General features: G+C 37.6%; 4 protein-coding genes and 1 pseudogene across 4 annotated transcripts; 1 reads left to right on the top strand and 4 right to left on the bottom strand.

Annotated features, from left to right (window-relative positions):
* Nucleotides 1-7,337: 7,337 nt before the first annotated feature.
* Nucleotides 7,338-8,193, bottom strand: LOC108819807 (uncharacterized; annotated as a pseudogene).
* Nucleotides 8,194-10,940: 2,747 nt separating this feature from the next.
* On the top strand, nucleotides 10,941-14,476 carry LOC130498630 (protein S40-1-like). Its single transcript, XM_056992142.1, has 2 exons — nucleotides 10,941-11,313; nucleotides 14,104-14,476. Exons 1-2 carry the CDS (start codon nucleotides 11,044-11,046, stop codon nucleotides 14,248-14,250), a joined length of 417 nt encoding a protein of 138 aa, XP_056848122.1. The 5' UTR covers nucleotides 10,941-11,043; the 3' UTR covers nucleotides 14,251-14,476.
* Nucleotides 14,477-19,264: 4,788 nt separating this feature from the next.
* Nucleotides 19,265-20,111, bottom strand: LOC108821408 (glutathione S-transferase U25-like). Its single transcript, XM_018594448.2, has 2 exons — nucleotides 19,749-20,111; nucleotides 19,265-19,651 (listed from the first exon to the last, which is right to left on the bottom strand). The coding sequence occupies exons 1-2, from the start codon at nucleotides 20,061-20,063 to the stop codon at nucleotides 19,307-19,309; spliced, it is 660 nt and encodes a 219-aa protein (XP_018449950.1). The 5' UTR covers nucleotides 20,064-20,111; the 3' UTR covers nucleotides 19,265-19,306.
* Nucleotides 20,112-20,409: 298 nt separating this feature from the next.
* On the bottom strand, nucleotides 20,410-21,124 carry LOC108819804 (uncharacterized). Its single transcript, XM_018592832.1, has 2 exons — nucleotides 20,950-21,124; nucleotides 20,410-20,852 (listed from the first exon to the last, which is right to left on the bottom strand). The coding sequence occupies exons 1-2, from the start codon at nucleotides 21,122-21,124 to the stop codon at nucleotides 20,410-20,412; spliced, it is 618 nt and encodes a 205-aa protein (XP_018448334.1).
* A 106-nt stretch (nucleotides 21,125-21,230) lies between these two features.
* Nucleotides 21,231-25,589, bottom strand: LOC108819803 (uncharacterized). The gene is made up of 6 exons (XM_056992449.1): nucleotides 24,992-25,589; nucleotides 24,801-24,920; nucleotides 24,162-24,744; nucleotides 23,019-24,053; nucleotides 22,495-22,919; nucleotides 21,231-22,396 (listed from the first exon to the last, which is right to left on the bottom strand). Exons 1-6 carry the CDS (start codon nucleotides 25,587-25,589, stop codon nucleotides 21,231-21,233), a joined length of 3,927 nt encoding a protein of 1,308 aa, XP_056848429.1.
* Between the last annotated feature and the right edge of the window lie 2,365 nt (nucleotides 25,590-27,954).

Below are 27,954 nucleotides of genomic sequence, written 5' to 3'. Positions count from 1 at the left end.
TGATGCAACCCAGTCAAACAAAGTTGACTGAAATTCGCTTCTGATGACAATCGAAAGATGGGAACAGGAACATTTCCATTGCTCTTTGATATGTAACTCACTTCTTGAGCAAATATCGGGTAAGTCCATCCTTGACTTTTTGTTATCTTTTGTCTTTTCCTGGGACGTTCAGTATTGTATTCATGATGTTGTTCAAAAAAAGTTCTTCTCTATATGCATCACATCCAGGTTGTGGCGTAAAAGAAGATCTTTCCAGTAAGGTAGCTCCCAAAATATACTTTTCTTATGCCAATTGTGAGAAACCCCATACCCATCAGGCATATTACCAGGAACATGCAAAGTTTCCTCTTGCTTCACAGTTTTCTGAGCTCCGTAATAATCAATGTCCTCCTCGATCTGCTGGCCTGTGAGATATGGAGGAGGACTGTCTCTGACAACTTTGTTTTTCCTAAACAATGTCTTATTCTTCTGTAAGGATGGGCAACAGGAAGAAATCGACGATGACAATACAAACCAACAACTCTTTCTAACCATTCTTCAGTTGAAAAAGCATCCGTAGATCCATGACATATGGACAAGATAAACCTTCCATGAGTTGTCCAGCCAGACAACATTCCATAAAGCAGGAAAGTCACTTATCGTCCACAGCAGAAACTGCTCGCATCGTAAAATTGGTTTTCGTGGAACAATCATAAGTTTCTTACCCTTCTGACCACAACTCCTTAGCTCCTGTATCAGTGTTGAAGAAATACATCCAACGACCGTTTTGGATGCTTCGGCCCAGGGATTAAATATGGTCAAGAATAGAAATTCTTGTTCCATGCACATATCCGGCGGCAGGTTGTACGGCGTAAGAATAACTGGCCACAAAGATACTGTCTCCCAGACATACCAATGGACTAAATCCATCGGTGCAATAACCCAAGATAGACTTCCGAATATTTTCAGCGAAATCTGGGTATACCTTGTTGAAATGTTTCCACGCCCTTGCATCTGATGGGTGAGCCGACCTCGCCATCCTTCTGGACATGTTCAGCATGCCACCTCATCCATGCAGCAGTCCTCTCGATTGGTATAATCTTTTTAAACACTGTCTTTAATGGGTAGGTCCACATCCTTTGGTACGGTACCCTATTCCTCCCACGTCCTTGCGGCTTGAATCGTGTTTCTTGCAGAATCGACACTCTTCTAAACTTCTCATCATCCTTCCAGTAGATCATGCAGTTGTCGATGCAAACATCTATCATCTCCGAAGGCAACCCAAGACTATAAACCAATTTCTGAATCTCATATAAGATTCAGCTGACACGAATGTCTTCTGGCAAATACTCTTTGAACAACTCCGCCCAAGCATCCATGCAAATTCTCAGGTAAATTATGATCCGTTTAAATGTTCATCATCCTAGCTGCTAGAGACAATTTAGAGAGACCTTCTCTACAACCAGTGTAGATGGTTGATTTGCAGCATCTAACATTTCATAAAACCTTTTTGCATCCAAATAGGTTCTTCTACATTCAGTTTCATGAGCTATTGTGTAGTTGTTCTAAAAAATGCATCAGTAATCATGTCTTGAACCCTATCATGATCTACCATCTGCTCCTCCTGATGATAACTAGATTCATTATGCAAAATGATTCGGTCTTCACTATACCAGCAAGTTTCAAAATTATTACTCACTAGCTTCATTTCCACCATAACCCTCCCCATGTTGATACCAAATATAATATTGTGGTGTAAATCCTCCTGTTTTGTAAGTGCTATCCATACAGTTTCACTACGAGCAAATTTTGAATTCTTGCATTTCCGACAAGGGCAGAACATCTTACCGCTTTCCTGCGTGATCGGTGTACAGCCCGCCTGGTGCATGAATGTCTCTAGCCCGCTTAGAAATGCACCATCACTCTACCGGAATCATCTTTATGCGAATACATCCAACTTCGTAACTCGTAAATATTGAAGCCATCAGCCATTTGTTTTCTTTTTTCTGGTTTTTTTTCTTTGATTTCGTTTGTGTGTTATTTGAATTGAGAAATGATCATATATATAGACGATTTTCGTAAGTGGTAGGTGAAGGTATAACATGGATTTTACAACGAAAAGTTTTACTTTGCTTTTACATCGTTTTTACATATTATTTACAACGAATTTACAACGAAGTTAGCTTATTTTTGAACTCCACTATATGCACGTTTTCACCAAAGTAACGGTTATATGATTCCTCGTAAATGGCTTGTATATTTTACAATGAGTTTACGACGAATTGGGCTTTCCACGTAAATCACTCGTAAATTTACAATGATTTTACAACGAAGTTAGTTACTTTAAACCACACTATATGCACGTTTTCACCAAAAGTAACGGTTACATGATTCGTCGTAAATGACTTGTATATTTACAATGAGTTTACGACGAATTGGGCTTCCACGTAAAAGCCTGTAAAATTACATTGGGTTTACGACGAAACGTTTTCGTTGTAACTTTACAACGAATTTACGACGAATATTTTTTTACTCGTAACATAGTCGTAAACACCATGTAAATTTACGAGGAAATAATTTCCTCGTAACCTGTCGTCGTTATAAACGCGTTTTCTTGTAGTGTTATCAACCAATAACCATAACTTCAGGCAAGCAATAATTTATCAAATTTAACTGGGGCTCGTCTCGCGGTTTGCGGCCAACACAGCATTGACTACAATATATGCATTTGAAAATACGAACACGTACGTGAGCATATTAATAGAAAACTTCATTTCATCCTGTCTAATTTGCGATTTGAAGACTTATTGAACCCAACTATTTTTTTTGTTTCTTCTCTATATAATTAAAGCCATGCTTGCTCGAGAAAAAAAATGTATATAACTGCATGCTTATCTGACTATATAAATTTATGTGATAGCCAAACAGGTGTCCATATATAGCGTATAGCTAACAAAGGAAAAGAAAAATATGACAACCGATTCCTGACTGATCGATCGTGTAGGATCCTCTCTCTCTAGGAACTTTATAGATGACATTGACGTCGTTTTACCATCTGTGAGGCGTATATAAAAACCTCGCATTTAACAAAAAGAGAAAATGTATGTAATGGCTATAAACTTTCCTGAACATTCGTATATAATAAATTAAATATGTATTCAGGTTATTATTATTTTTTTTTTGAAAAGACATTCAGGTTATTATTCTTTAGCTTCAAACTCGATGGAGACAAATCCACACGTCTACGTGTTAACAAAATCCGGCTATACAATTTTAAAAATATTACTCTCTGTGTTCAGTTTATATGTTCAAAATTTATTGCAAAAGAAAGTTCTCACTATTTTAGATAATAGTTAATATTATATTAAATTTCTTACCAGCTATATAATATTAGCATTTTTATTAGTTGAATTAGTTTTATTTAATGATCTTTTTATTTATATAAAAATAAATTGTTTAAAATTCCACACATTCTTAACATTTGTGCATTAAATTTAAACTTCAACTAAAATAAAGCAAAAAAGTATTGGTTGAGATTATCAGCAAAAGAATAAGTATTTCCAAATCAATAATCACCATCGCCATCACCGTCACCATCACTAAATTCACAAATAAAGGAGATCTATGACACACCGTTACTCCAGAAAGTATTTTTTGAGAAGACAAAAGTTGCCATCTGACCCCAAAAAAGGTTGCCACGTAAGAAGACAAGTACAGTCATTGAGAGTCCCGTCACTCGAAGCATACAGCTCCGGCATCCGTCTCTGTTCGATCTCTGTTCGAGATGAGGTAATCATAACACGTGTTTGGTTCTCAAACTCATCTTCAGGATAGATCTGGAAAGTGGGCCTTGAAGTTTTCATTGACGCGGCCTACATTGCTGTAATTGCATACAACACACTTCCAATGCCAAAACACTCTTGTCATTTTAGGATATAGTTTGTCTTACCCGTATTCCTTTTATGCTGTAAAAACATTGATAATGTATACGATTTTTTTTCTGAAAAAATTTAAAAATTTAAATGGTGTCTTTGGTAAGTACGGCACGCGGTTGTAACCATTTACGTATCATATTAGGATACGATTTTTGTAGCCATTTACCGTTGCGAAATAGCGATCAAATTTTCAAAAATATATATAAGAATTTCCTCTCGTGTGTCTTTCATTTCCATCAATTTTATGTTATTGTGTATATAAATTGAACTATATCAAAAATATCATATAATCTATTTTTTTTTCTTTAAAAATTTAGTAGTTAGAATTTAATATAGCAAATAAATTAATATACACTTTTATTTTCTAATTTCGACTATTAATTTTCTATGTATTGTGGTGACTATCATTGATATACAGTGTTTGAAAAGAAATGAAAGAATTTTATTCAGTTAAGTTTTCATTTTTCCTTGATATTTTGTTACAACTAAATAACTATATTCCCCTGAGATATATATGGTTATCCAGAAAGAAGAAATTATGAACCCAAAAACTGAAATAATTTGATAATCTTTTGGGTTTGGTGTTTTAGTTTACTCATTTAGTTTTGAATTCGATTTTTTATGGGAATTAAATTATTTCTATTTGACCAGATAAATTTGAATTTCGTTTCAGATGATTTACATGGTAATCCATAATAGATGATCGGTCATTCTCCTAGTATTATTCAAAATGTATTATAAATTCAGATCATGCAGTATATTACATTTTTAGAATAATCTACTCTGTAATACCAAGCATGTTTTTTTCTGAAACCGACCAGGTCAATTGATAAAATTTATAAAAATAATAATAATAATAAGTTGACTAACTGCTATTTGTACGCAACTGATTATGGTTGTGTACTTGTGTGCTTCTTGTTTCGATGGAAAAGAACTCGTAAGCCTTGGCTTTCCATCCCTTATTAGCCCTATAACAAACTTTCTTTCTTATCAATCTATAGCTCTGCTTTGACTTATGGATACTTCCAAAAGTATATTTACTTTCTTTTGCTTTTGTAATTAGTTCTTATGGTAATTAGTCCTTATTGCTTATAAGGACATCAGCATTAAAAGTTCATCAACAAAGTTCACACTTTTTCCGAAACATAAAAAATATTAAAATAATCAATAATGCATGAACTCATCTTTTTGTGCATCTTCCGTATGAATCCAGTACGTTAATGTTACGCGGGCTCCATACAACATGGCGGCCCGTGATTGACCCATTTATTATTATTATTATATTTTTAAAATCAAACGAAAAAACTAAAAAAAAAATAATAAAACCTGCTTCCAAGGTTTACTGATGGAGATGGCCTAAAATGCTTTGTTTTGAAGGAGTTCCTTAGGTTCTGCATTTACCTTTCTCGTCTTGGTGACAGGTATATAATTCTGCTTATAATTCTTTTATTTACCTATACATACGTATGTAACAATTTTGTACCGACGTTTCAAACTCGTTTCTTTAATACAGATGCTAAAGCCACTACGAAATGTTACTAGGGGGAATGGGCTTACAAACTTACTAATCCTTCGAATCATGTGTTAGCTGGAAAGTGAAAATGTATGATTCAATATAATTTGAATGATAGTATTGGCATTGGGAGTATTCTAAATCTTTGACTATGTAGTTTTATGTATAATCTTGAAATATAATCTGAACGCTTGGAAAGAGATGGGGTTCGTTTGAAACAAAATCTCGTGTTCTGTCATTGTTGAGCACGCAAAGAATCTTTTTTAATTATTTTACATAACGAACCACAATGGTTCGTTTATCGCTATTATTAATTTGGTGCAGTAAAATATGTCAACACGATATACCCAATAATGACAAATAAAAAATGTTCACAAACGGCAAAAGAAAAAACTCAAGTCTATAATCGACCAAACTGGTTTTTCCTTAACAATAGTATAAATTTAACTTTTCTTAGTTCGATTGACTAAACTTCTTAAATAGTGTAAGAGTATACAAAATGATAATCATAAACTGGCACTGCCCAAAACAGTTCAAAGAAGATTCATTATACTTTTTTCGTGTTAAAATAAAGTTTCATTGGTAGGACTGTAGGAGCAACATGGAGTAAAAAAGGTGGAAAAAAAGAGGAAATAAAAGAGAAAAGAAAATGGAGTAAATTGTTTTGCTTTAGAAAAATTCAAAAAAAAATTGTGTGTTTTCTTTTTAGAATACCACTAGATTAGTAGGTAAAAATAGTATTTCACTTGATTGATAAATTTTAGGGAAACTGGAGTAGTGTAAAGTTTTTGAGGTAACATTTACTAGTGACTGGTCATTACCTAAGTTATTACTTTGTAGTTTTGTTGTATAAATTATTACTAAATTAAATAACGAAATACAATAATGTGAAGCAATACGTGGGCCACAAGTAACGGAGACTGATTTGTCAGGACACGCAGACACCTAACTTCCTTTTTCAGCAAAACACTTCAAAAGTATAATTCCAAATTTCCATCAATACTTATACTGTTAATATTGGATCCGGATCCGCTCCGAAAATCCGGATATTCAGAGGAATCGGATCTGAATTCTGATAGTAAAATATTAGATCCATTAAAACCGAACCTGGATCTAGATATCTTAGTTTTTAGTCCGGATATCCATATCCGTTTTTTATTGATAATTATTTAAAAATAAGAATATAAACTAATTTTATTTCTTATATTTTTATTTCTTTCTAATAAAAATATAATTTATATAAATCTTGTAATAGTAAACATAAATATAACTAAAAGTATTATTTTATTTTTATTTTTAAATTATTGTTAATATTTTATATTTTTTTAATATTATTTTATTTATTTTAAAGATTCAAATCCATATCCGTATATTCGTCGAATATTACATATTTTATAAGGATATCCGACACCAAAAATATCTAAAAATCCCAGATCCGAATAAAGATAATAAGAATATAGATCCGCCGGATAAAAATTCGGATTCGGATACCTTAAAATATCCCGGATAACCGAACCGTCTCGTCCCTAAATTTATCCCTAGTTTTTAAAAAATCATATTATGATTCGCCTATGGACCTATCTTTTCTGTATATTTGTTCCGACTGGTTCGTTGAATTGAACCAGTCCTCATTTTGTAGTCAACTCATTTGTCAACTGTTCAGTTTTCGGAAGCTGAATCAGTCTTGTTATTTTGTTATCATGATGGGTTTTCATTGGCCTTGTAGCATTTGTTTTTTTTTTGATACAAATGTTAAATTCCATACCGATTTTCTGTTTTTACATGCCGCAGAGCGACTTATTACAAAGCTGAAATACAAGAAAGAAGACAAGTAAACAAGAGACAACAACAACTAGAGACAACAACAAGGAGAAATTAACTATAAGGATCAATGAACCAAAAGTACAACTCTAGGAGCGAATGAGCATCAGTCGGGGAAGAAGGAAGAGAGAGCAGCCTGTCACGAAGCCCCCGGTCCACTTGCTTGAAGAAAGGCCCGCCGGTAAGGAGACACCCCTGAAAATCCTAGCATTGCGTTCACGCCAGAGACCATAGATCACAGCCTGTAGAATCAGCTTCATAACGGGTTTAACCTGCGATGAGAATTGTCCCTGATATTGCGAGATCATGCTGACTGCCTCTGGAAGATCCGAGGGTGGAGCCGAGATAAACCTTCCGCAGTAACGGGTCCAAATATCAACGGCAAAATGGACAGCCAAAGAAGAGATGGTGGTGTGACTCAATGCCATTTGTGCATAAGACACAGTTTGTAGGGACCGAGAGGCCCCATGACAACAAGCGATCCCTCGTAGGAAGCCTGTCAAGCATAGACATCCACGCAATGAAAGAGCAACGTGGAACTTCTTCCCTGAACCAAACTACATCATGCCAGGCTACTTCTGGTGATGGAGTTCTTAATCTATCCCAAGTTACGTGAGACAAAAACTTTTTTGCAAAACCGGCAGATTGAATACGCCACAGATAAACATCAGACCCTTTTTCAACCGATGGTACTGCAGTAGAGGATAGAACAATTTGAAGAGTGACTGCATTCTCAGACCTCGCAGGAGGTAGGAACCATTCACCATTCCGAACAGCATCAGAAACCGAGCCAGAATCATAAATCTGCAGCTGCCTAGGACCTGATGAAAATAAGAGATGTAGCGGACCCAGTTCTGTCCAAAAATCATACCAAAAATGAGGTTCTCTGCCCATCACCACAGCACAACGCAAGAACTGGGGAATAAGGTTTTTAAGCTGCAACATACCCCTGATTGTTACAGAAAAACGCTGAGAATCTCTAACCAGCCAGAAATTTTTTGTCTTCGAAGCGATTGTGAGACAGCCCAGGCCACCCATAAAGGAGCCTGAATTGGAGAAGAAGTTCCATAACCGCTTCAATCTGAAAATTAACTCAAACTCGTCTAATTTCCTCAGCCCTAACCTCCTTCTTTTTTCGGTCTGCAAATATCAGACCATGAGACACGAGCTCCAGAGGCCGACGAAGTTCTATTTTTCCAGAGAAAGGCTGAACAGAGCGAGTCAACCTTTTCGTAAAACCGCTTAGGAAGAACAAAGACCGAACTCCAGAAGTTGACCATTCCATAAATCACTGAGTATATGAGCTTAATCTTTCCAGCAAAGGAGAGGCACTTCACAGTCCATGAGTGTAAACTTCGAAGTGATACGTTCCAGAGAAACGGCTGCAGCGTAGCCATTGTGATTCTCTTTGGATCTAGAGGGAGACCCATGTACCTAGTTGGAAAAGATCCACGTTTAAACCCCGACAAATCAGAAAGCACCGAGGCTTGAATATCCGTATAACCACCAAAGAAGATCTCTGATTTGGCATCATTCATATCAAAGGCCCGACCACATCTTGAAGGAAGCCATTACAGTTTTAATCCCATTCACTGAGAACCGAGAGCCATCAAAAAAGACTAAGAGATCGTCCGCGAATAGTAAGTGTGTGAGACGCGGTGAAGTACACATGGGGTGAAGACAGAACTCACCCTGCTGGTCCGCCCTGTTCAGCAGCAGGGAAAGCACCTCCATAACCATGATAAAGAGGTAAGGCGAGATACAGTCACCCTGCCTTAACCCTTTTTTCCTTCGAAAACCTGCTAATTTCCCGTTAATTGCTACAGAGAATCGAGGAGAAGTAATACATTCTCTAATCCAAGAGATGAAGAGGTAGCATTTGTTTTTCGTATTACCATAGCGTTATATAAACCAGTGTTTGTGTATGTCGTCGATGTTCTTATTCATTTAACAAGAAAATTCGAGGGAAATGAGTTATCTATTAATTTAGTGAAATATTGGAAATGCTAAAATAAATGTTTAATTTGACTCGAACGTATGGACTAATTGACTTGCAAAAATCTCATCTTTTATATGAGAACGTCATACTTTTTTTGGAAATGAGAAATTTATCTATACCAAATATTTTAGAAATTTATCATATTTAAACTTAACCACCCTCCTTCTATTTAACTTTAGTTCTATTAAATCCACCACAGAAGTTAACTACATTGGTAAATGAAAAACTAATAAATAAATAATTTAAACCTCTTGAATCAATGAACCTACGTAATGAAAAAATACTGCTGATAAGAAGCAAATAAAACGTATTTTAGCATATGATCAACAAACCGAGTATCCGATGACCTTGAGAGTCACGAATAAACATCTTACGGATAAGATTTGTCAAATGAAATAGTCAGAAAAAAAGGAGGAGGAGAAGAAGAAGAATTCAATCCAATAAGAGTCCCTGATCTACATTTATACTTATAGATAGAGATAACATGTCATTTCGAAGTCTTAGGCCATGTTCGTTTGCTGGTCGCTAGCGTCAGCGACCAATTTCAGCGACTAAACGTTGTTCGTTAACTGATCGCGGATTCAGCGACCGATCGCAGCGACCAAATGTTAGCAATCAGCGATTAAAAATTTTGGACACTAGAAATTCTAACGGTGGGATCAAAATCATGCGATCAAATTTTTTTTTTTAAAATGGTCGCTGAGATTAAACGCGCGACCTCTAAACAAACACTATCAGCGACATTAAGTCGCAGTCGCTAGTCGCTGACTCTGGTTGCTGACGCTAGTGACCAGCAAACGAACAGGACCTTAGAAAAATGAAATTAAATTCTAAACAAGTGTCAAAAAACACATGTACATACAGTGTATAGATATAGTCTGGGCATTTTATCCGTGAAATTTGATTCGATTCGTTACCCGTTGCTATTCGATCCGAAAATTCCGAATATCCGTAAGCTTTCGAAGCAAAGTAAATACTAAAATTCAATATCCGTTAATATAGAAACAAATCACAAATATTAAATTTTGGGAAGCGAATATCCGATCCGATCCGTCAATATATAAATACATGTATATTTTGATTATATTTAAAATTTTAAATATATAAAATTATTATTCTAACATATGATTTGACATATTCTATTCACATTATTACTTATATAAAAATATTACATAAAAGGAAAAACATTTATGACAATTATAATTTTTTCTTCAGTTTTGTGTTATTATAATTGTTAATTAAGTTTAAAATTTTACAAAATATGTAGATTCATTGTATCTTTTAATTTTTATCTTTTATATCATGCAAAAAAGAAATATTTTCCAAAAAAAAATTGTATCAATTTTTAAGATTATTTGTATTAATCAAAACAAATGAGATATCCGTAAGTATCCGCAAATATCCGCAAATATCTATTTATTTTCCGGATATCCGTTTTTTCCGAATATCCTTATTTTTCCGAATCAAAGCAAATCGAAAAATTAGATATCCGTAACATTCGAAGCAAATCAAAAATACTTTCAAAAACCCGGATATCCAATCCGTGCGCAGGCCTAGATATAGAAAGCAAAGCGGGGTCCGCACTCAACGCCATTATGATGACATCATCACATAAGACACAAAGAGAAGACTTGAGTACTCTCTACGTTTCCTCTCTTCTTCTTCCTCTATATAAACCCTTCCCTTCTCTTCTCCTCCCCTTACTGTTCTCTAATCTAATCTAATTTCACCTTTCCTACAAAACCCAAAAACCTTTTTTTCTTTTACACAACCTAAAAGTCCCTAAGTTTCTGAAAATGTCGGAAGAGTTCGACGAATCTGAGATCATTTTCTCCGACAACTTCTTCCCGATTCGCCGGCGCGAGGACGTGATCGAGAAAGAGAATCGTCCGGTTAATTTCCGAGAAAACTCCGAAGGCAGAATTAGAAACACATCGAGGCTGAGTAAAACGACGCCGTTGCCTTCTTCACCGGCGGCTTTCTCATCGTCGCTTCCGGTGAATATTCCGGGAAGGAAGTATTCTGAGGATGAGGAGTATTCGGAGGAAGACGGAGGATGGAGAATGGTTCTGAGACAGTAAGTCTGAGAGTAACCGATAAATCCGATCCAGAAGCTCACCGCGAACTCGAGAACCGGTAAATCTAAGCCTAGAGGACGACCACGGAGGAAGAAGGGTCAACCCGAAGAACAGAGATTCTTAATGGTGGATGATGAAGATGATGAACAGAGAATTAGGGTTTAAGAAGATTGTTTATTTGTTTGATTTATTATCCCGTAAAAGAGAAAACGTTTACTATATAGTGGTTACTAAACCAAAGAACTAAACCAGAAATCTTAACCAGAAATTAAAGAACTAAACCAAAGATTAAATAACTAAACCAAAAGGATAACCAGTTTATCCTGTCACAATACTCCCTTGTTGAGAACATCCTTGTCCTCAAGGATGATAAGAACTTGGTGCTGAAACCATCATAACATCTCCATTGATCTTTCTCTCCTAACATCTCTGGTGGTCTTTGTAGATGAAAAACTTCATTGACACAAAATCTAGCAAAGCAGAGATTATTATGAACAAGATTACCAGCCATTGAAGTAAGCTCCAGCTTTTGCACCTCCCTGCAATATCTGCTTTGTTTCAACTTATTCTTGAGAGGCTGTTGTTGTGTCTCATTCTTGTCTCTCTCTTGTCTCTTATCGCTGTGTTTGAGTAACCAAGCTTTTGACTGAGACATCTCAATAGTTCGTCTGGCTTCAATGTGAAATGATACCCCCTCTTCTCTTGCTTGGCCAGTGGTGCCACAACTCAACACATCTTCATCAGCAAATAATGATGTTTGGGTGCCCTCATCCTTAAGCTCCAGTTTTAACCCTTTGAAATTCTTCTTTATTGTCCTGAACTCTGGAGGTCGTGGCAATGATCCACAGAACAACAGAAATGACATGATGCAGATACCAATAATTTGCAGCTTCATGATATCTTTGTTTCCACAGCCTTTGATCAAATAAAGGAGCCTATGTGCATCTTCATCTGAGACGTTGAAGTGACAGTGGAGACCAGCAACGACAAAAACAGGTTTCTGTGTTTTGTTGTGGTAATCGACAAGATCAACAAACTTTATGCCAGCTCGAATCATCACAGCTTGGTTCAGAACCAGAAGCTTAAAGCTCCCAATAGGATAAGCAGCCATCTTATTTTCTTCCAAACCCAAATAAGGCTCTTCTTCCATAGCAACATAACTAGCACTAAGAAGATCCATCACGCCTCTGTTATTTCCAGTCCAAAGCATAGCTTTGACTACATAGAACAACTCGTGCAACTCCATCTCAAATTCGTCCATCCCATTACCATTGTTGCAAAGAGTAAAACTTTGACTTTCAAAAAGTCCAGCAGTAGTAAGGACCTTTAGTTCCTTCAAAACTTGAAGCGTTTTTCTCCATGTAGTGGTTTTGAATCTGAATTTCCATGATTTTCTTAGCTTCTCAAAAATCTCAGTGATTATGTAAACAATCAGAACACATGCTTTCCTCATCTCTTGTATAACCATATCGTCAAAAGATAATGTCAAATGGAGCCGTTACGAAGGTAATAGCACGTGTCGCTATTGAACTTCCATGCTCCCATACACGATTCACTTTCTTAACAAGAAGCAACATCTCCTTCTTGAGTCTCACCGTTTCATTCACCATCCGATGTTGAGTTCCATGACTGAAGTGCTTGTCTAAGCATTTCCATGAAGTTGGCTTGGCTAGAAGCCCACCTGGTTCCCATACACGAGTCTTGCCGAAGAACCATGATGCCTCATGAAGATGTTTGAAAGCTGGTATATTGATCTTCCTGGCCAAGATTTTTGGCTTTTCCACCATTGACTTAACCATCTGATTTTCAATATGTGCTGCTTCAAGTAATGATGAGTCTTGTACCAGAAACGTGTCTGTGTTCTGAATCAGCTCTTTTTGTTGGGTTGCCTTGACGTCTTGATGTCGTGTTGCAGGAACTCCATGTAAAACTGTTTCAGTCTGAAGCATCTGTCGATCTGTCTTGACCAGACATCCACCTGGTTCCCATATACAATCATCCTTTATAGTACGTTCGCCCACCATGTGTTCGACCTTATTACCAAGAGAGAAACTCATGTTTTCTTCTGCAATTATTTTGTTTTGAGCTTCTTTTGCAACTGCAGCATCAACAATCTGTGAATCAGAAGTGAAACTCTCCAGTGATTCAGACAATGAGTCTGGTTTCATCACAGTATGGGACACAAACTCATCAGATACGACTTCAATCAAGGGGCTGTCGTTACTTCCAGTCACGATGGAGTCGTCATCACTTTCGATCATGATAATCTCCACCCCTTTGTGCTTCAAATCATGATGACCAGGTGTATCTAGATCTTCACAAAAGATGCATAATCCATTTGACATCCTGTCATAAATCTCCTCACATGAATATTTCAGAGGAATCGCTCGTCCAGCCATAGAAACAGGTTTGCCGAGGAAAGACTGCTCTGATACCAATGAGACAGTAAGTCTGAGAGTAACCGATAAATCCGATCCAGAAGCTCACCGCGAACTCGAGAACCGGTAAATCTAAGCCTAGAGGACGACCACGGAGGAAGAAGGGTCAACCCGAAGAACAGAGATTCTTAATGGTGGATGATGAAGATGATGAACAGAGAATTAGGGTTTAAGAAGATTGTTTATTTGTTTGATTTATTATCCCGTAAAAGAGAAAACGTTTACTATATAGTGGTTACTAAACCAAAGAACTAAACCAGAAATCTTAACCAGAAATTAAAGAACTAAACCAAAGATTAAATAACTAAACCAAAAGGATAACCAGTTTATCCTGTCACAGGTTCCGCCGCATCTGATCGTTGGACGGAGAATCGAAAGAGGTATGGCGTTTTCCGTTTGTACCGGTCACGGAAGGACTCTTAAAGGCCGAGATCTGTGCCGGGTTCGTAATTCGGTTCTCAGGTTAACCGGTTTTTTGGAGGCTTGAATACGGACCGGTTTTTGATTTACAAAAAAATTCTGTCTTCCAATTTTTTTATTTACCGGAAGAAATTCAGTTGTCTGATATTGGTGTAAGTTTAATCACTTGAATGAATGTCAAAAGGAAAATGTCAAAAAGAACATTTATTTCTTTGTTTATTTATATGAATTCTTAGTTTTGATTTCTCTCAAATGTAACAGAAAAATAATTGAAGTTACTTTTTTTTGATCAATTTCATATTACTTGTGACTATAATGATTTTAGTTGTCTTTTGCAAAAAATTGAAATTCATTGCTCATCAACAATTGATTTTAGTCATTTCCAAGTTTTTGAAAAATTGGAACAATACAAAAGAAAACTAGCATGATCTATTTGTAAAAATCACACGCACAAATAAAATAATATAAATTCTTTTTATTCAAAAAGAAAGATTTTACGCTGATGAAATAGAATTGTTGTATAATAAATAAAATTTACGAATGTATTATGAAGATCTATGCAAAATCGGAACATTTTCACCAATGAGGGTGAGGACAAAAGACGAACAGAACCAGCTGTTCGGTTCTGAATGATTGTGAGCGAGAGATGTCACATTTCTTGCCGGTGACATCAACGCGAGAAATATGCATATATTAACAGCCAGATGCATTATATTTTCCAAACGTAAATACTCAATGCATTGCTATTTTTTTTCAACTGCATTACAATTTTATAATTTATTTGTGAAAGAAAATAACACGGAAAATTAAAATGCAGAAAAAACACGTGTTAAGAGCAACATGGTCAAAGGTTAACCATAAAAATGTCATGGTCAAATAAATTACCGAGTCTATCTTTTGTTCTTAACCCAGATAAAAGGTGGAATGGAAATCAACTAGTCAAATTCTAATCTTTATTTTAAAAAAAGCATATGGAGATATATATAATTGAGATCTCGGCGTAATCAAGTTTCTTAGCAGCCATCCCTTTGGAATATGACCGTCTCATGGATATTCTTTGACATGATTATAAGCCAACGGCACATGCATCTAGTAGCCATGTTCTTATCCATTAACTTTTCTACTAACTGAAATGTTTTTTTTTTTTGTGCACATACGATCTCATTAATCAGAAAGAAAGGCCTCAGGCCCAAAGTTACCCATTAAGGGTTGATACAGAACGACGACGTAACGAAAGCTTAGCTGAGGCATCAGCTTCTTTGTTGAAATCGCGAGAAACAAAAGAAAAGGAAATTGAGACGAAAACAGAGGAGATTTCAAGGATGTCGTGGACGATTCCTCTGATTTCCTTAGCCTGCATGTCACCGTGGATTGCTCGAATGAGCGTTCTACTAACTGAAATGTTTAATATACGAACAATACAATATTATATTTTTAACAGTTAAACTTGTTTTTCACATTCGAATTTCAATATTACTATATTATATATCATACTTTAACGTTCAGTGTATAAACGACCAAGAAGGTTTGATGTAATAATACAGAAATTATTTAAAATGGAACACAATATATATAATTTATTATTTATATATTAAATTAAATTATTTTAATATATTGTAATATGCTAATTTATATTACTTTATGTTACAACTTAAAATTACACTAGTTTAAAATTTTACAGTTTATTTTGAAAACTTGGAGCAACTAAAAAGTTAAATAATTTTGATAATGTTAAATAGTGTTGAGTGACATTACATAATTATATATCGTACATAAATTTTATTACCATTTTTTAAAAAATTTAGTTACAAATAATTGTTAATTAAAACATAAATAAAGAAACTTTTATTTTATAAAAGGTAAAAATTAACATTAACAAAATAAATAAATATTCTATTGGGCAGGAAAAAGGGAAACTTGTTTAATGAAAAGTTGACTAAAATATAATAAAATGTGTAAAAAATAAAATAACAGTTCAAGGTTTTGAACAATAGTTGTATGGGCATAAGTAAGAGTTTTAAACCAACTGAGCTCAATCTTTTATATGTATATTATTTTGGATAAATTGTTTTATAATTTGGCATATGACATGTGCCACACCCCACCAAAGCCTAGATCCACCCTTGCAATCATAACATGATCCGAAAATGTTCATTTTCAGTCTGTCTCTGTATTTGACGATTTAACCACAATGTAATTTGTATATCAAACCAAGATCATGTTTGTCATCATCCAAAAATTGTTTTATGCGCAAGGCGACCAAGTCCAACAATGAAATGACTACTTCAGCGTGTTTTGATCTATAAGTTACATGGACTTTGGAAAGTTATACTGAACATGAAAATTTGTAATTTTGAAAGTGGAAACTATAGTCATTATAAATCATTAAGTTAAACAATAAAAATGATGGATCCAAAGTCCATAACATTTTACTCGTAGAACGGACATAAAATAGAAGTGAGATGACGTGGAAGTACAACTCGACCACGTGTGTGGGGAAACAGCAGAAACTTCGAGTGGGATGATCGAAAGCGTTATATCTGATTGAACTCGTACAGATGATATGTTTCAACTTTCATTGCATTCACGTGCATACCTTTCTAGCCACACCTCTTCCCCCAATTTAGCTTGTCTTTTCTAAGTAACTCTAAACCTCTAATCAAAGGTTTTATGGTTCGGCCTCAAGTTTACATTTATTGCAGACTATTGCTTTTGGGCCTATGCAACTTTCAGTTATGAAAATGCTTTTCTGTTGAAAGTTGTGGTCGCCAACTTGTGTAAACAATCTATGGACAAGAATGTTCCACAGTCAAAAAGCTATGGGATACAATACAACAGCGATAAAATGCGACCAAGAATTGTTATTTCAGCAACAAAGGCCTTTGTTTCTGATAAAATCTCTCACAATTTTTCCAAAGAGGTGGTTAACTTGTTGACCAAAAAGTAAAGAGGTGGTTAACGTACAAAAATTAGCTCACAAACATCTTGACTTTGTTGCAGTGCTTGATTCATAACCAAAAATTAGCTCACAAGCACTCTCACTCTATAGACACAAAGAGAGGTCAGAGCTTGTGCGACGACTTCTGAGAACTAAAATATGGTTCTTCTAGTTTTTTTATCAAGCTGTAAACCGGGCATTTACTTGTTTTCTGTCTCGAAGGAACATCCGAACCTGTTGAATTATCCCCATGAGTGCTTGGAGACGCCTCTATTTGGATCAGAGACATTGGTGATATCGTCGGATCCTTAAATTTTCTTCTTGGCTCACGAGATGCAAAATCTTTCAGACGTTAAGTGAAGAACATCGGCAGTATCAACAGCTGTCTAAAGCTTTGAAGATATACAGAACGTACTTGATCAAGAAAGATCTTTCTCAATACCAATGAACCAAGCAAGTTCCAAATGTAAACATTTGAAGGGTACATAAATACTTGGTGAGAAGGGTACATAAACTATATTATATGTTCATAACTTCTAAATAAAATTAAAATCTAAAAATTATATATAATATTTTGTGATACTAAGCTATACCATATAATTATCTGAAAGGGTATATAAGAGAAATTTGTGTGAATCTACAGAGTGTAGACTACACTTGTCTGGATGTGGTTGACGAGATATAGATTTTACCTTTGTAAAAATGCTTAGTTTTGATTATTACACATAAACCAAAATTAATATGAATGATACAATTACAAAACATGCTTCATGCTTATTCAGGAGTTCATCATATTAATATTTAATTTTCTTTCATTACAAAAATCACAAATATTAACAAACATGAAACAATTATTAGTATACACTATCATTCTAAACAAAATAAAACATTTTTTCAAGCAACAAATGGAATAGAATATGATAAATAACATACTACACTAATATAAACACATCACATAAAAAACTGTTGAATTTGAAGGACACGAGAAATTATTCTATCTCATAAATATAGTATGGATATATGTGTATTTTATAGACTATATCATAAATAGTATAGTAACCTCAAACAAATATCTAAGGCCATGAGCATTGAGAGTTCATGGCAAAAGTACACACAGTTCCCAATAAAAGAAAATATTAAAATATCTCAGGTTTGTTGAACCCCCCCCGCGTGAGTTCTCTGTGGTGAACCTGGTTCGCCACATGGTGATTTGCTAGTGGTTTTTTTTTTTTTTTTTTTAGAAAAAGTAAAACGAAAAATAAAAAATAAAAAAAAATAATAAACAATCAAAATGGTGAACCCCAACACGGGTTCACCAATGAAGATGCCCTGAGTATCTCCTTCTTCGTCTTCATCAACTACAAGTCTACAATCTTATAGTTGCCTTCCTCGACTCGTCATCTTCCTTGTATTCTGCAATTTCATAGTCGCTTTCCTCGACTTCATCATCTTCCTCGTCTTCATCGATGTCATCAGTTTACTCAGTGTGGCTTCCTCACCTACTTTCTTGTCTTTTTGTCGTTGTTGCTTTGTCTTGACAAAAAAATTGCGGCAATTGGATAATCAGTGAAGAGTCACCTCCATGACGATACCATCGCACACAGTCTTCTTTGTCGGAAAGATACACCAAGATTGAAGGTGGTGAAAATACGGTGGAGCAGATCTGGAAATGCGGGGCTGTCTCTCTAATTGCCACGATTTACTTTTACTAGATAATAATTACTTTTTTCCTCTACAGGTTACCGGTTTCTACAAAGGACAATATAGCAATATTACACAAAATTACAAGTGATGCACATGAAAATTAGGGGAATTGGTCATAGATTGAGTTATAAATTTTTTTGATGGTTATACGATGCAATTTCCCCGAGTAAAACATGAACAGAGACCAAAAACTGATTTGAATTTAGAGCCAGTATGAATAGCCCGTTTTATATTAGACCTAAAGGATTCTGTTCGAATCGTTGTCAAGACTGATATGGTTTTGCTTTTATTTGAAACAAACATGTTTAGATACCCTAAAACCTTACTATCTGTAACTAGACATTTCAATGAATCAGAGTCTTCTTCAGATTTTTCTATCACGATCAAGATCTAGAAGATTAAAAACCATTGGAGCATTTGTTTAGTGAAAAGGTACAAAAAGATATTTTAAATTAACAGAACATAAATTAAATTATAAGAACTATTCGATACCAATTTTTTTCTTTAGCTCAGGAACGAATTTATTGATCTTGTCTGAGTCAGGAAGAGACTTAGCCACACTGTCTCTCTTCATACACCTTTTAGCCCAAGCAATCAGCTTTGGACACACTGCATCAATACTAAAATTTCCACACTTCTCCAAAATGTCGAACCAGCAGTAGAATCCAATCAGAGCTATATCCACATAGCCAAATGTTTCACCTCCAAAGTATGTCTTGTCTCCAAGCTCAGACTCTAGCATCTTGAGCATCTCGATGAACTCCTTCGTTCCCACCTCTTGCTCCTCTCCTTTCGCTCCCCATATCAACCTCGTTGGACCATACACCTAAACCACAATTTTTTTTTGAGGAAGGGCATTAAACCACAATTGTTAATCACATTAAACGAAACTCTAATAAAAGCTTAAGGAGGGTTTTTATTACCTTTTTGTCGATGAAATCTCCCCAAAACTTGGCTTGAGCTCTTTGGTAAGGATCAGAAGGTAGGAGTGGGTTGCCCCCTGGCCAAGTCTCGTCGATGTACTCGACCTGGATGAGAGATTCGCAAACCGGTTTACCATTGTGGATGAGAACCGGGATTTTCTTATGAACCAGGTTCATCTCGAGGAGAATCGGGCTTTTATTGAATAGGTCTTGTTCTCTGTAGTCGAACTTGATGTTCTTCTCCTCTAGAGCAACCCTCGTTCTCATTCCAAACATACTTGGCCAGTAATCAAGAAGAATCACCTCATCAGCCATTGTTGCTAGTCGATTAAATCTCACTGAAATGTTTATTTGTTTGTTTGGTTTCTATGTGTTTGGTGTATAGAAGAGCCAATGTTCGATTATTTATATAGAGGAGATAGTCAGCAAAAACAAAAGGAGATTGTGCTGGTTTTTGCTTGCCGTTATATTCAAAAATGCATTAACTTCCGCATTAAACAATTTTCCAAATAAATGATGAAATTCGTCTTTTAGCATTTTAATACTAGAAAGTTGAATTGACTGGACATTTTTTTTACATCGATGTGGATTACCACTTATTACACAAAAAAAAAAAAACAAACAGAGCAAGCAGTTACAAACAGTTACAAAATAGAAACATCTACGGAACAGACGGAGGAAGACGGTAGAAAACTTGAAGCAGCGAGGGGGAAGTAGGAGATGATGGTGGAATGGAGATGAAGCGATCACGAACCAGACGCTCGACGTGAGCAATGACCACAGGTTCGGTTGATGCTGTTTGCCGAAAGATGCGTGAGTTCCTCTCCCACCAAACAGAATAGATGATGCACTGCAGTAAGAGCTTGATAACTGCAGATAAACCTGGAGAGGAAGCAATTTGATGGTTAGATAGCAACACAGCAACCGCCTGAAGCGATGATGGAACACTTGGAATCAAGTTGCCACAGTATCGAGTCCAAATGGCTTGCACAAACGAGCACTGAAAGAACAAGTGATGATGAGACTCAAGCTCGGAAGAGCATAGAACACACTGCAAGGGCACTGAAATACCCCCACGATGCAAGTCTGTCCCTGGTTGGCAATCTTGACAACATTGCCATCCAAGTAGTGAATGAACATCTTGGTATCTCTTCCTTAAACTAGACCATAGAATCCCATTAGACTGTTGGAGCTCTTTCACGTATGGAATGCCATGTTGCCTTTGTGGAGAATTTAGGAACAAAATGACCTTCACCGTTACGCCAGAGGAATCTATCACCACCACGGCTGACACGCGGGGGGATCATTGTAGTGAGTACGATCTGCAGAGTCTCAGCCACTTCTGATCTAGCAGGGGGGTAAGGACTATTCTCCATTGGTGGAAGATGCATCAACATATGCTTCCTGTTGGATCCGTAACTCCCTAGGTCCTCTCTGGCCGAAAGCCTCAATCAAAGGCCCTAAGTCTGTCCAAAAGTCATACTAGAAGCTTGCTGCTCTGTCGTCCCCAATAGAGCATCTAAGAAACACATCCACTGTGTCTTTGATCCGAATCATGCTTCTCACCGTGGGTGATAATCGTTGAGAATCTGAGATAGACCAGTATAAGCACCTAGCAAAGATATTAGACTTGAGCCAGGCCACCCACAAGGAACCCGAGTCAGAGAATATATTCCACACCCTTTTTAGAGCAAACACCTTTTCAAATTCCTGAAGTCTTCTCAAGCCAAGCCCTGCCTCCTTCTTTGGTTTGCAAATATGTTCCCAACTTACTCTTGCTCCAGTTCCGGCAGATGTCCTGTTTTTCCAGAGAAAAGCAGAACACAGGGAATCCACTTTCTCATAGAAACCTTGAGGCAGAACAAAAACGGAGCTCCAGAAATTAACCATACCGTAAATGACTGAAGCCACCAGTCTGACCTTACCAGCGAAAGAAAGATTCTTAACAGTCCAGGAGTGCAGCTTAGATGTTATTCTTTCGAGAAAAGGCTGTAACGTAGCAAGACTTATCCTGCTAGGATTAAGAGGCAACCCCAAGTACCTGGTGGGAAAGGTTCCAAGCTTAATTCCCGACAAATCACTCAAAACCGAGCACTCTATATCAGAGTATCCTCCAAAGAAAATCTCAGATTTAGATGCATTCATATCCAATCCTGTCCATTCCTTGAAAACCGAGAGGACTTTCCGAATACCCGTGAGAGAGTGTCTTGATCCATCTGAGAATATTAATAAATCGTCAGCAAAGAGGAGATGTGTAATTCTTGGATCATGACAGTGAGGATGCAGTCGGATCTCGCCTGCAGAAACATCATTTTCCAGTAACTGCGTTAAGGTTTCCATGGCCATGATAAACAGATAAGGCGAGATTGAGTCTCCCTGGCGAAGCCCTTTTTTACTCGGAAAGAATCCTGCTAGTTCACCATTAATTGCCACCGAAAACCTTAGAGATGTGATACATTCCTTAATCCAGGTAACAAATAAAGGAGGAAAATCTTGCGCCTCCAGAGACTTAATCACAAAATCCCAGGATAGCATATCAAATGCCTTCCTTATATCCACCTTCAGCATGCAGCTCCGAGGACAAGACGAAGATCTATATTTTCTTATCAGTTCAGAAGCGAGCAGCACATTCTCCCCAAGGCTCCTACCTTTCAAGAAAGCAGTCTGGTTATTTGAGATACTGTTCTGAAGGATTGGCTTCAGTCTGTTCGCTATGATTTTGTAATGATCTTGCACACAAGGTTACAGCAGCTGATAGGCATGTACTCACTGAGGTTACTAGCTGTGTCGGTCTTGGGAATGAGGACGATGGTGGTGGTGTTCAGGTCCTTCAGAAGCCTACCATTACGAAAGAATTCCTCAATTGCTGCAATTACTTCTGCACCCACTGTGTCCCACGAAGCCCTCAGGAACTCCACGCAATACCCATCCGGGCCTGGACTTTTATTCTGGGGCATAGAGTCAATTGTTCCTTTAATATCCACAGCAAGTACTTGACGCTTTAAGTAGGCCTGCTGGATATCAGCACACCTAAATGGCAACAGCTCCTTGAGCGATTCCACTGTTGTTGGAGAAACAGTCATCTCAGTCTCTCCTAGTATATTTTTAAAGTACTCTGCTGCGTGAGCCTTTATGCCAGCCACCGTACCCAAGAAGGCGCTGTTCTCGTCTCTGAGATAATGAATATGGTTTCAGGAATTTCTCTGCATGACAGTTTTGTGAAAGAAGGGTGTGTTCCTATCACCCACATCTGCCCATCTGACTCGCGACCTCTGTCTGTAGAATTTTTGCTCTGCATTTAATAGCACATTGAGCTTGTCTCTTTCCCTGTGCTCTTCCACTGCAGTGGCTACGTCAGGGTCAGTGAGAAGAGCTCTTTGCAGTGCCTCCACTTTGCTAGTTTGATCTTTCACCCTCGTAAAGATGCCACTGAAGTGACGTGTATTAATATTTCTCAGCTCCTTCTTCAACAATTTCATCGACATGACTAGTTTATACTGAATGGAGCCTGCGATCGCCCCCGGGTTCCACGCTGAAGCTACAACTGAAGCATAATCAGGGTGATCGATGATATGATGAAAGAACTTAAACGGCTTCCTAGAGTATCTCCTGAGAGAAGGAATCTTGAAGTTACAAGCCGCATGATCAGACTGCCCTGGTTCCGTAAAGTCAGCATAAGCCTCAGGGAAACGAGAAGCCCAGACCTGATTGATAAGGGCGTGATCTATTCTTTTAGAGACAGGGTCAGCATCATTATTATTCATCCAAGTGAAAGGAACCTCATTCATCGGCGCCTCAAAAAGCTCTGCATCTTGCAATGCCAAGTTCATGTCCTCCATTCCAGTATCATCAACAGCTCTTAGAGGATAACCCGAGTGATGAGCTAGCCTAAGAATTTGATTAAAATCACCCACAACAGCCCAGGGAGATAGACGCATAGAAGACGTGCCGTTTATGTGAGCCAAATCGTTCCAAAGCCCCTGCCTCTCTCCAACGCCATTAAGACCGTATACAAAAGTGATGGTGAGATTCACATCCTCCGCCATAATATATATCCCGCAAGTAACTGTTTGCTCTGTAGCCTTATAGATAAAAACCGAGACCGAGGGGTCCCAAACAACTACAATCCGTCCAGCATTATGATGCTCATAATTCCCAAAAAATTTCCAACCCACTGGAATAGCATTACTTATCCTTGCCACGTTAGTACTCTGAATATGCGTCTCAAGGAAAGCACCAAAAAAGGGTCTATGAGTTGTAATCCAATCTTTAACAAAAGTGTGGCGTCTATTACCGTTCAGTCCTCTGACATTCCACGCAAAAAACATCGACATAGATAATTATATAGGGATGTTGACCCTGCGGCCACTCTTCCCACGAGTAACTAGGAAGTAGGGATTTTCAGGGGCTAACCTTAACTGCCCCGACCTGTTTACTTCTCGCTTTAACTGCTGATTCCCTGGGTTATCAGACTGTAAATCCAGCAAAGCATTATTCTGAGACGTGTCTATACAACTGTTGACATCCTCTTTCTCTTTGATGACAACATCATCAGAAACGCAAGCACCCATCTCCTTCACACTGGTAGGAGAATTAGAAGCTTCCTCTGGAGACTCACGTGTATGGGTATCTTTGACAATCTCCACTTCTTCTACTTCTATCTCACACTCAGAGGCTGGAGGTGACAAGGATTTAGGAGGAGCCAAGGAGTTTGAAGGAGTCCTCTGGTGGCCCTGTCTAGTTCTGCTCCGATGCTTGTTTCTAGCAGGACTAACAGACCTCCTCCTCGAAGCCTCCTTAGCCGCATGCGATTTGCACTTATCCTGCAGATGGCCATACTTCTTGCATAACTCGCATTTCATAGGTAGCCAAGGATATGTCACCTCTATCATTGTCTCCTTACCGTTGGAGAACCCAGATATGATCTTCCTCGGTAATGGCTTGGTAAGGTCCACTCTAACGTAAAGCTTTGCGACTTTGAACTTTTCTTTGCGCTCTGTTTCCGGTATAAAGAGACATGTTTCCCCACTGCTGTAGCCAATCTACTCAAACTTTCCTTGTTGAACAACAGGTACGGAACATTCCTGAGTTCGACAGGAACCACTGCTTGTGTTATCGGAGCTTCATACGGAGTGAAGTCCGGAGACCAAGGAACAACAAACATTGGGAATCCTGCAACATTCCAGCAGGTGCGAGATAGCAGGAACTCCCTGGTTTTAGCGTTCATGACCCTCAACAAGAACTCTCCTTCGCCACATTATGAACAAAGATTCTCGGGCCGGTTCTTGCCCATAGAGCGTTAACCACACCAATGATACGACCCATTGATGGCCAATCACCATGGAATCTAGCGTAGATGAACTCTTTGAACTCCTTCTTGGCAGCCGCTATATTCTCATCCGGAATTAACACAAAAGGGGCTCCAGACACGTGTTCAATCGGAGTACCCACTTCCCCTAGCTCAGCTGAAACTTTCAGAAGGCTAGCATATGTCTTCGTCTCTTTGGCACACTCAAGTAGCACCGGTGAAGGTACTTTCTCAGTTTCCAAAACAGAGCATTTATGTGTGGAGCAACCAACACCTTCCTCCTCACCAGAAGTGGGAGTAATATCTTCATTGGTCTTCTGGAGCTGCAGCGCAGCCATAGATAACTCGGGAATAGGATTAACCAGTACCTCCAGACTTTCGTCTACAACCTCCGTGACTTTCAGAATAGCATTCTCCTCAGTCACAACAGTGACAGATGCAGCAACGGCGCTCTCAGCATCGGCGATTGGAGAGTTCTTCTTCAAGGATTTCATGGAAGTTGACGGTTTATAAGCAGATTGGAGGCGAGCCATTTTTGAGGACCCATAGAGCAGGTTACGGCGTTTCTTCTTCGAGGGCATTCTTGAGTAACAGAGAGAAAAAGGGGGGAGAGATTTCTCGCCAGATCGACGTGAGGCCGTCCGACGGAGGAGCTAGGGTTTGGATCTAACTCATATCGTCTTATTGCAAGAGAGAGAAAACTGTTTAGGGTTAACTTTTTATAGTGACTAGCCCCACCGTGCTTGCGCGGCCCCAAATCCAGGAAATCCCTCCCCTCTGGCTTGGACCTACGGATTAATGTATATTCCGCTTGCCCCTACTCGTATGGGGAAACCCCTCCGGCTTGGACCTACGGTTGGTATACACCGCTTTCCCCTACTCGTATGAGGAAGGATTTATTTGGAGAGGTATAGTATCACCCTACTGTCTCCGAGAATCGAACAGGCGACCTCGGGTAGGCATATGTGAGAAGATTCGCTGGTAACCACTAGGCCACTAATGCTTCTCTTGACTGGACATTTTCTTTTCATTAACTTTAACATTAAATTCAGAGATTGAGAAACATTAATGTTAGAATCTCTAACTTCAACATTAAAGCTAGTGAAAAGGAGATATTTAAGTCAAGTCAAAAGTTTTTTTTCCCTTCTTACAGGGTAATGATAATTTTGACGAATTAATTTTTTTTTTTTTTTTTGAAACACCTCTGGATGAATTAGTTTTTTGGTCAATAATCGATGAACCTAATGCAGTATCTGGCTTTAATGTGTGTTCTGAATATGAGTGTGGTAATGGTAGACTTTTAGTATATAGATTAGTGATGAGTAGTGATAACTTAAATTCAGTTCCAAAACTAAATTTATTGGTGCTTTGACATGTTTATATTTATTTATTTTTTCAACATGTATATCATCTTTTTATACAGGCTTTTTAACGAATTGAAATTTTATTTTCAAATGCATTGAAGATACAAAAAAAAAAAGCAACAACAACACTTATACTTGAAACAATCTCACAGAAGGATCTCTATTATTAAAAGAAAAATAACATTCAAAATTATTTACACTTATATGCCATTTAAATTAAATTAAACTATTTATTTTAATAATTGTCTTTTTCAATTAGATTAATGTGTTGTTTTAAAATAAAATTTAACTTCCTTTCTCTTTTTTTTGGGTCAAATAATTTCCTTTCTCTATTAAATCAATTTTGAAGTTATTTACTGTTATCGTAATAACAAAAACTAATCACGACCCCAAGTCCTATGTTGTTAAAAGTCCAATGCTCGTTCACCTAGCACATAGCTAGGCCTCAATAAGTTCATTGATATCTCTTTTCTCTAAAAAAGTCCATTGCTGTATTTTTTTAAAGTTCTTTGCTGTATTTTTTTTTCCCGTCAAGTTTTAATTAATAAAACGGGCCAAGCCCAGTACAAGGCCGAAGCCCAAAATCTATTACAAGGGAACAAAGCCCAAAAGCCCAGCGGGCAAACAAACTAAAAACAAATGGCCCATCGGCCCAACCCACATAAATCTCTCAACGCCACGCGTCCACCACTCTCACGAACTCGCCCACGCGTACGCTCCATCGTCACGCGCTAGACACGTCATCCGCTCATCACCTCGAGATCTGAAACATCACATCATGTTTCACAACGTCGATGCTCGCCAGAGACGTCGCGGCAACCACCATTCCGTCGGATCTCGCTATGACCGGAGCGCCTTTACCCTTCATCTTCGCCTCTTCTTCCACGGAGAGCTTCACCGGAACTATACCGCGTTCTCTTCTAGGATAGAAGTAGACACCATTCGCCAACTTTAAAACCTGATGTCGCTTCTCTCATCGGATAGAGCCATCGATCCGTCGAGCTCTCAACCAACCGCGATGGCAGAAACACACCACCGCCACAAAAGACGAAACCCTAAAAAATCCACCAGAGCCGCCGTAAAAACGCCAAGACTGTAAGATGCGGAAACTAAAACCGACCGTTCACCCTAGTCGAAAAGGCGCAATGACGGAAACTTTAGCCGGCCGTCCATCTAACGAAGATGCGGCGCCTGAAACCAAGAAAAAACACCAAAAGCAAAAGGAAAAACTAGACTAGATCCAAACGAGAACAAGAGAAATGAAAAAGAAACAAGGAGACCGGACCGACGGTGGCTTTGGGAGCTCACCCGTCGGCCAGAGCCTGCTGATACGGTGGAAATAACCTAGAGAGAGGCCAGAAAGAAAACTAGAGAGCTAATAAAGGTGAAGTTTTTTCTTTGCTGTGTTATGGATATAAATATAACATTAACTAATTTATTTAAAATATATTCTATTAAAATGAAATAATTTTACAAATATACTGTAAAAATTGTTAGATCTATCTTAAAATGAATAAATTTATCCTATTAAAGT

The sequence above is a fragment of the Raphanus sativus genome, chromosome 8 (assembly GCF_000801105.2).
Source record: "Raphanus sativus cultivar WK10039 chromosome 8, ASM80110v3, whole genome shotgun sequence".
Taxonomy (NCBI): domain Eukaryota; kingdom Viridiplantae; phylum Streptophyta; class Magnoliopsida; order Brassicales; family Brassicaceae; genus Raphanus; species Raphanus sativus.
This window is presented reverse-complemented; position numbering and strand designations above follow the sequence as displayed.